General features: G+C 43.5%; 1 protein-coding gene across 4 annotated transcripts; it reads left to right on the forward strand.

Moving 5' to 3' along the window:
- Window positions 1-821: 821 nt before the first annotated feature.
- Window positions 822-9,254, forward strand: LOC307240878 (U8 snoRNA-decapping enzyme). 4 transcript variants are annotated; one of them, XM_080014775.1, is made up of 6 exons: window positions 1,246-1,358; window positions 1,908-1,959; window positions 3,068-3,220; window positions 4,325-4,365; window positions 8,081-8,318; window positions 8,789-9,254. In XM_080014775.1, the coding sequence occupies exons 3-6, from the start codon at window positions 3,089-3,091 to the stop codon at window positions 9,041-9,043; spliced, it is 666 nt and encodes a 221-aa protein (XP_079870901.1). In that variant the 5' UTR covers window positions 1,246-1,358; window positions 1,908-1,959; window positions 3,068-3,088; the 3' UTR covers window positions 9,044-9,254. The 4 variants fall into 4 exon arrangements, with proteins under 4 accessions (XP_079870899.1, XP_079870902.1, XP_079870901.1 ...); XM_080014774.1 differs by having other exon boundaries at window positions 3,089-3,220; XM_080014773.1 differs by lacking the exons at window positions 1,246-1,358; window positions 1,908-1,959 and adding an exon at window positions 822-973 and having other exon boundaries at window positions 3,089-3,220.
- Window positions 9,255-9,771: the final 517 nt, after the last annotated feature.

Here is a 9,771-nt window from a genome sequence, read left to right on the forward strand (position 1 = left end):
TCCTTCTGCCTACGACCGCTCCCGTTGGGGGTCGCCACAGCGGATCATCCGCCCCCAATACCATCTGTACGGCGCATCCCCCTCCCTCACCACATCCACAAAGCTTCTCGTTGGCCTCCCGCTTTTCCTCTTGCCTGGCAGCTCCATCCTCAGCCTCCTTCTCCCAATGTAACTCCCGTCTCTCCTACACACGTGTCCAAACCATCTCCGTCTCGCCTCCCAGAAGCGGGAGTACGCAATTAAATTCACCCACGTGGTCCCTTTTCCCTTTCCCTATATATTTTAATGTGTGAGGGAATATATATATAAATAATTTATATATATTATTTATTTATATGTTTATATGTATGTATGTAAGTATGTATTGTGAGAAAAAAAATATATACAAAAACTATAACTATAACATACTACATATAACTATACTACTATAACATTACAGATTGAACTAATCCTCGATAGCAAAACTATATGTGTGTATACTGCAGTATACGTTCCATTCATTCATTTATGTACATTACTATCATTCATATTTTGGGTGGTTATGAAATACAGTTTCATTGATCAGTCAGAGCCTTGGCAATTCAAATTAAAAATTAAAAAAAATCAAAACATGTATAAAGACACTGGGTGTAACTACGCAACCAGTTAGAAACCGAAACTGAAACGGTTAATCTGGCGCGCACACAGCGGGGAGTCTGCGACTAGCTACTCGGGGGAGGGGAAATAGCAAAGCGGGGACCGCCCCGCAAAGGGGGGTGTGTCGCTTGTCACAAAGTAACGAGGAAACAAAGTTTCGTCGGACATTCTGGGGGGGGACGTCTGCTAGATGAGACACGCAGCTTAGGACTCACCACGTCGACGTATTGAGTTTTTTTTTTATTTTATTTTTGTTAGATTCAATAATAATAATAATCATCCAATAAACTCTCAGTTTCATGGCATCATTCCGGATTCAGAAATTTTGAACACGACAGTATGTATATCGGTATACACACACACACACACTCCCGAGGTTAACCCAATCAACGGTAGTTCAGTGATTAATACTGCGTTCTAGTGAAACACGGAAATCGGTTATTCCGGTTCGGTATAGTCCCTACTCCGAGCTAAACGTGTTCCGTTATTTCTCTTCGCCGCGCCCGACTCCTACATGCTGCGCATGGTTTTCCGTCGGCCGTTCATTTGCAGCTTTCTGAGAAGGAGGTGTGGTTTTTCTGACGTCAATGGAAGGCAGCGCTGCACAGAGTTAGGGTTGGTCCCGGAAGCTTGCGCTGATCGTTCTCTTACAAATAGGAGATAATTAGTGTTTTAAGTGTTTTTTCCCTCTATTTTTCACTGTTTATGTTTCAAATGCATATGTGAGTTATTATATATATATATATACTAACTATATTATGACTGGAGGTGTATATATGTACCTTATATTTCCTAACTTGTTTGTATGCAAGCTACTGTTCCCTTCAGTCTGTGAATAGAAATTGTTCAATAAAAAATAGATGAAATATAAAAGAGCAAAAGAAAACAACAACCGTAGAGGACAAAATAACATTTGATGATTCGTTTTTAATGTGAGTGTTGTGTTGCAACAACCAAGGTTTTATTTTGCCGAGTCATCATGTTGGTGGTTCCTAATTGAGACTCGGACGCTGTCAGCACAGCCCGCGCAGCATCTGTCTGTGCGGCAACCCACTGCACTGTTACGTACAATTACGTACATATCCTACTCATATCCACGTTGTGTTTTGAATGAATAGGACGTTGGCTTCGTTCGCCAGATGATGGAGCCATTTCATTACGTGCCTTCCCTGTGTGTGTGTGTGCGTGCGTGCGTGTGTGTGTGTGTGTGGGGGGGGGCGCTGTTAACTTCCTCTAAACTTCCTGTTTATTCTGCTTGGACTTCCGGTCAGCAACTGATCACAAAACCACATCCACCCTTTAACTGATCATTCCACTTTACAGGTATTCTAGATTTAAAATGTTACTAGATAGAAATGATACATGTTTAATTTAAATAAACCATATTTGTTTGATAAGATGACCTGCAAGGTCTAAACAGAGGGGGGCATTTGCAATGCAACAGCACATGGTTAGGACTAGTGGACAAACTAGTGAATCTTTATTTTTTAATTCCTTTTTTTTCATAGTTAGTTAGTTCCTCCCGTTCCTTCTGGAACATTGGGCGACGAGTCCCCACCATTTGCTCCTTACCAGAATGGCTTCTTCTCGGCGTTTCCGTGACATGCTTTTTTTTTACGGGGTGAGCTTGTTAACCCCATTTTATATTTACAATAATGATAATAATAATAATTTTGAGCCGTTCAGTAATCCGTCTATAGAGAAGGGGACCGCGGCGGACTGCAGCTGGTGGCCGCCGGCGAGCTCGTAGACATGGTGGCATAACTAATATATGAACACACATATATATATATATATATATATATATATATATATATATAAAATATACCTTTTCCAACATATTGTTTATGTGTTTTTTAAAATTTCTTATTTGTTCCTATTTCTTTATTTGCACTTCATCCCTGTTAATGTTCGGTTTGTTTGTCCTGTATCTTTCAGATGGATATTTTAAATTCCTGTTTTCTTTGTGTACATATGTCTATATTTTCAATAAAAAAAAATTAAAAAAAAGGGAATAGGGAGCGGGCGGTTGCTATGGACTCTGGTCTCCATTTTTGGAGGATCATTTATTTTCAGTTGCCTAGAGAAATTGCTAAAATCTACGGACTGTATAAAAATGGAGAACAAAAGGGAGAAAAGGGAAGCGTTGAGGTGGCAATGATTGCAAGATTTTCTGTGGCAGTTTTTTACCCAACAAGACTTCCAAGCCATCTTTTCACTCAAAGATTCGCCGACCGACATTCACAGTCAATGCAAGTGATCCCCCAAATATGGAGGCTCGCTCCAGCAATGTGACGTCAGCTTCCCATTCCCTACAGGAGACGAAGCCGGAGACTGTGTGTGTGTGTGTGTGTGTGTGTGTGTGTGTGTGTGTGTGTGTGTGTGTGTGTGTGCGCGTGTGCGTGTGCGTGCATTCTTGCATGACAAACAGAAATTTGTGCCCCTTTTTTAGATGGCAAGTGGACAGCTGTCCAGGGCGGAAGGGTTGGCTCGCTCAGGCTCCAAGCACGCATGCCACGTGATGCTCTACTCGGGCACTGAAGCTCAGCTGTTCGGAAGAATTCCCATCAGACACATTATACTGGTAAGAGAGACAGCTCCCCCGTCTCTCTGGTCTCCCTATTCCTTTTTAGTGCACGTTACACATGCCTAAGAAGATTTTACATGGACATGAATAAATGCTTCTATGCAAAGATGTTTGTTTATGGGCAGTATGTGTGCATTTGAGAAAAAATCCAGACTGTATGAGTGTAGATAGATAGATAGATGGATAGATAGATAGATAGACATAGATACTTCATTCATCCCAGAAGGGAAATTGCAATCGTCTGAGTAGCTCATGCCAAAACAGTAGGCAAAACAATAATAATAAAGCAATACAATAAAAATATAATACAAGAGAATGGCAATATATTGAAAAAAAAATTTGAAAATATACAATAAACTAAACCTAGTGATACAACAGATATAACCTAAAAAATAACAGAAAAAAACAATAAAATGCAAATAACCTAAAAAATTAAGGGCCATGTTCTAAAATAAAATATACAGTCCTATACAATAACTTGTGAAATAAACAGTGAAACAGAGAATTTCATTTAAAATAGAAATGGTGATGTATAATAAACATGACATTAAATATAAGCCTTAAACATTAAATTAATGTTGGCAATAAGTCTGTAAACCAAAACATTCTACAGTAAACATACACTTCTGAACACATTCATATTTGGGTTAACACGTCTGATAGCGTCAGCAGTATGTCTGCATTACAGTGTAGATGGGGGGAGTTCTTTTCAAATTATTTTTGATCTGATATGAAACTTAACTTTACCATGAACCTTTGTCACATTCTTTAACACGGGACGTTTAAACTTACAGGCATCATTTGTATCTGTAGTGTCTTAAATTCCCTCCCATCCCCATCATTAACATGATCCAGTCATCCATTTCACCCAGCCCCAGGGTCTGGGTTTACGTGTGTGTGTGTGTGTGTGTGTGTGTGTGTGTGTGTGTGTGTGTGTGTGTGTGTGTGTGTGTGTGTGTGTGTGTGTGTGTGTGTGTGTGTGTGTGTGTGTGTGTGTGTGTGTGTGTGTGTGTGTGTGTGTGTGTGTGTGTTCGTATTTGTATGCATTAGTGTTTTGAGTGGGACTGCCTTTTTTTCTGTTTTCTTTTTTGCTTCCCTCAGATGCAGATGCGCTTTGACGGTCTATTGGGTTTCCCAGGCGGGTAAGTCAGTCACACTGCTCGGTAGATGTGGTCCATTAATGCAGGCGATGTCATCAAACATGTCGATACCTTTTCTTCAGACTGTAGAGGACCAAAGGACTTAACAATTTTCTGTTAAATTTTTTTTGGCTATTTGTATACATTATATTTGACAGTTTTAATTTAATTTTTATTTTGTCTGTGGAGAAACGCACCCAGCCTCACCATAACAAATTCATTGTACAGTGGTACTTTGACTTACGAGTTTAATTCGTTCCGTGACAGAGCTCGTAATTCAATCTGCTCGTATAGAAAATCAATTTTCCCCATTGAAATTAATTGAAATTTAAAAAAAGAAAAAAACAATTTATTGAAATGCCAATAATCCGTTCCAGCCCCCCAAAAACCACCCCAATTTTACATGTTTTTAAATAAGAAAAATGTATTTATAAATAACAAATATTGTATAAAAACATAATAAAACCATAATAAAAGAGAATGTAAAGAAATAAACTGGTTTTATAAAGTGTATTTACCTTGGAGATCAGACAACTAACGGAAGATGCTGGCGGAGGTGGAGGGTGGAGGAGATAGGCGGAGGAGGTTGGAGGAGTTTCGTTTCGTGCTTTTTCGGTCGCTTTCGTTTGTTGCTACACTTTATTGCTGAACTTTATTGCTACAATTTTTTTTTTTTTTCACTTCACTTTCGCTTAACTTTAAAAAATTTGCCAATTCCATCACACGCACACCTCGCTCATGTTTTTCTATGATTTCATGCTTTCATGCAATCAACATCATCCATTTCTTCTCAGCACTTACTTTCTTAGGACCCATGGTTAGAATTTCTTTGGGGGGCAATATAACTGCACAAATCGCGAGCACAAAACACAAAAGAGATGCTTCCACGGTCAGGTAACCACGTGAAGTGAAGGAGTGAGACGCGGGATGCTGGCCGGATTCGCTCGCCACGCCAACTAGCGGCGTACCTGAAGCTCACTCCTCGTAACTCACATTTTTGCTTGCAAATCAATACTAAAAGTCGACGGAACGACGGCTCGTAACTCGGAAAACTCGTATCTTAGTGCACTCGTAAATCAAGGTACCACTATAATGTAAATGTACCTCGCGACTAAAACTGATTCTGATCCTGAAGAGTTGAATGTGATATGGAAGTTTCGTAGAATGTTTGGCTGTAGGTGACGTTCCCTACCTTGATTCTAGTCAATGCACACCCATCATTTTCCCAGAAGTGTCTATATGGAAAATGAAGAGTGTCTTCTTTTTCCCCTCTCCGCTGTTTTACGCTGTTTTTTTTAGCTAAAACACGAGGCAGATTGAAATGTACAGTGCAGGTACCAAAATACCAGCTATCGAAAAGAGGAGTTGTAGTACAATGCAGAATATGAATTATTGATGGTGCGAGTATTTTTCAAGGTGCAAGCCAGAAGCTGTTGAAGTAAGTGGAAAATAGTCCCCATAAAAACGCTGTCATAGAAAGGGCAACATACAGTTCAAGGCAGACGTTTCTGTCAAAATGTGGATAATCATCACCAAACTTATTTCCCAGAAAAGTGTCGAAAGGTACTCAACATTTCAGGATGTACTCAAACATGGTGCGGAAACGGATAACCTTGATTTGAAATGTCCTGATGCACGGCAACATAAGTCACTAACCTTCTTGACTGTTATTATGTTATAATTGTGGCACGGTGGCGCAGTGCATTGCACTGCTGCCTCACAGCAAGAAGGTCCTGATTCCCGCCTGGGGCGCTGTTGGCACCGTGCTCCGGCGGGTTATCTCCCAAATAGGAGTCTTTCTGTGTGGAGTTTGCATGTTCTCCCCGTGCTCACATGGGGTTTCCTCCACCTAACATCAGTAAGGACCCCCACCAAAAACATGCACACATCACCATCATCTGACCAGCGATGGACACCTGGTACCAGGTCCCCGGGCGCATTGATGAATGCTGCCCACTGCTCCTGGCTGCCCCTCCGGAGGAAGGACAAGCCGGGATGGGAGAAATGCAGAGGCCACATTTCACCGGCCACCACCCAAAAAGCATGTGCGTGTGTGTGTGTATATATGCATGTGTTGTTGTAGTGCGGTGTGTCATGTGACAAATAAAGATTCTTCTAATTGGCTGGCAAAAATCTGGTTCAGGCTGGATGGATGAAGGCTGAAGCTACACTGTAGAGAGCCTCATGTTATTATTATTAAGTGGTTTGTCTGAGCCACCGTATCCAAGGCAACAAGTAATGTTCAGGGGAGGCATGTTTAGTACTTTTAATGCTCTTGTCAGCTCACACGATTCCATTGAGCAGAACACATCCCCTGGTGAGACAAACCAGAGTAGGTTAGGCTCATAAGAGGCTTGGACAGTTTCTTCACTTTTGTGTGACATATACTACATAGCCAAAAGTGATGGGTTTCAGCCACACCCATTACCAACAGGTGCATAAAATCAAACATACAGCCATGCTATCTCCTTGGACAAACATTTGCACTTGAATGGGTGATACTAAGGAGCTCAATGACTTACAACATAGCACTGTCATAGGATGCCGCCTTTTCAACAAATCTTCCCTGCTCTACCTGCCCCAGTCAACCCTAAATTCTGTTCTTGTGAAGTGTAAAGAAGAACAGCTCAACCACGACGCTGTAGGCTACGCAAGCTCACAGGATGGGGCAAGCAAGCAAGCAAGCAACATCAGCACAAGGACTGCGTCGTGAGCTTCATCAACCGGGTTTTCTACGGCCGAGCAGCTGCACAAGCCTCCGTTCACCATGCGCAATGCCATGCATCGGTTGGAGCAGTGTAAACTGCACCACCGTTAGACTCTGGAGCAATGGAAAGGCGTTCTCTGATGGATCATGCTTCACTGTCTGGCAGTCTGATGGAGGAATCTGGGTTTGGCGGATGCCAGGAGAGCTTTACCTGCCGGAATATATAGTGGCAACTGTAAAGTTTGATGCTGGAGGAATAATGGTCTAGGGCTGTTTTTTTCATAATTCGGGCTCGGCCCCTTATTTCCAGTGAAGGGAAGTCTTAATGTCACAGCGCATTGACATTCTAGAGAGTTTTGCGCTTCCAACTTAGCTGCAACATTTTGGGGAGGGCCCTTTTCTGTGACAATGACAAAGTGACTCTGGTGGAATAACTTGACTGGCGTGTGCAGAGCCCAGACCTGAACCCCACTGACAGCTTTGGGATGAATTGGAACGCCGACTGCGAGCCGGGCCCCGTCGCCCAGCATCAGTGCCTCACCTCACTGATGCTCTTGTGTCTGAATGGGTGCAAATCCCTGCAGCCACGTTCCAAAATCTAGCGGAAAGCCTTCCGAGAAGAGTGGAGGCTGTTCCAGCAGCAAAGGGGGAAACAACTCCTTATTGATGCTCATGGTTTTGAAATTAAGTGTTCACGTTTGGAGTTGACCATAACTCCCAAAATAATAACAATATTACATTTCTTTGTGAACAGACTTTGTTAAATAAAGTGTTTCTGCAGCACACTTGATGTGACAATGTACCCTACAACTCTTGCGCAAAATCGAAACAAAAAAGAGCCTCTTCCGGAGCAGCGTTGTGCCTTGAAAGTAAATGACGCCTCCATCTGTTTGATATATTCTCTTCCCTTCCAGCGGGATCCTTCCGGAGACAGCCGCCAACCGCCATTGCTATTTATGTAGATCAACATCGGCTGATTCTGACCTTTGACCCCCCCTTCCCCCCTTTCAGGATGGTGAACCTGGCGGAGGAGACCCTGGAGGAGGGGTTGAGCAGGGAACTGTTGGAAGAGGTGGGAGTATCGGTTCCCATGTCCGTGGAGGATCACGTGGCCGCCTCCTACGCCCCGCCCCACTCCTCCTCCTCATCTGGCCTCATCGTTCACTTCTATGTGAAGAAGATGGAGGAGGCGGATATCAAGGCCGCGGAGAAAGCGACCCTGTCCATAGCAGTGGACCATGGGCAGGAGGTAATGTGCGTGTGTGTGTGTGAGTGTGTGTGTGTGTGTGTGTGTGTGTGTGTGTGTGTGTGTGTGTGTGTGTGTGTGTGTGTGTGTGTGTGTGTGTGTGTGTGTGTCCACCGGGCAGAGCAGCGATAACCATATGTGTAGTGATTTATGGAGAGTTAATGTGAATGTATATGTCTGGCAGTTCCCCCTGCCACACGCCACCCGAGTGGCCCTTTCAGGGCCCTCCGAGACAGACAGGCAGAGATGTTGCAAACACACAAGTTTATTGTAGAGAGTGGGCAAGGTGGAACAAGCCGGGAGCAGATGGAAACATGTCACGAGAGAGGTTCCACTCCTGGCTGATTTACCTGTTGCTCATTGATTGCTCTGACAAGCAACAACCACCTCTGATCCTATACTGTTTTCATCTGATCTCTCTCTCTTTCTTTCTCTCTCTTTTGCCATAATTTCCCCCCACCCCACCACGCCAGGTTCTGGGCACTGTCCGAGTCCCACTCTACACCATGAGGCGCGGGGGTGGGCTCCCCTTCTTCCTGTCGCACTCGTTCATCGGGAACGCTCGCTCTCAGCTGCTCGACGCTCTGTTGCGCTTCCACCTGGTTGCCCCGCGGGACCTGCGCAAGGCCCTGGTGTGCTCGGCCGAGATGCACGCCTGCTCTGCCGAGGGCCTGCAGGCAGGGCTCGCACTCGCACAGGAAGAGGAAGAGAGGAGACGTTCCTCCTGAAAAGCAGCTGAGCAGGCATAAGCACACACACTACAAAGATACACACACATATACACTGTGGATGAACTCTCCACTGACACGCAGTACATACAGTACACATGTTTCAGAGTGAATGTTTCACATGATCTAGTGATTTAGATTAAAAAAGAAAAATAAAGCAACTGTTTAAGTGTTAACCAGAATAAAAATGTTCCTATTGCTGCTCAGCTGATATCTGAGATTTTGTCAATTATTTGAATTGAATTGTGGGAGGATGGAACGCCAGAGCTGCTCATCACAAAACCTCAAGATTTTCTTTTTTACACCTCTGCGATACAGATCTGCTTCCTTATTTGGTCAGGGATCTGCGGCGTAGGCTATGAATGTGGCTCTAAGCGTTTCACAAGCACATTTTCAATCAGGTTTGCCTTCCTCGTCTCCCCTACACATCGTAGATAACCTTTGTGAAATTGTAACGCCCGCTGTAGTTCCGTTGCGTTCCGAGGATTCCCAGTGTCATCCATAACATGCAGCTGTAGGACTTATATTGTATAACTGCACCCCGGGTGCCTATAACCTGACTGCACCAGATGTTAATAACCTCACTCCCCTTGCACTGCTGCTGGTGTCGAGCTAGAGCTGGCTAATCTCAGGTGAGATTGCACGGTTGCATCCATATTATACAAATGAGACGGAATTGAACGTTGAGCCAATAAAATGCACACCTTTCCTTTTTAATTCGTTGCCAA

The sequence above is a fragment of the Zeus faber genome (assembly GCF_960531495.2).
Source record: "Zeus faber genome assembly, chromosome: 15".
NCBI classification, from domain to species: domain Eukaryota; kingdom Metazoa; phylum Chordata; class Actinopteri; order Zeiformes; family Zeidae; genus Zeus; species Zeus faber.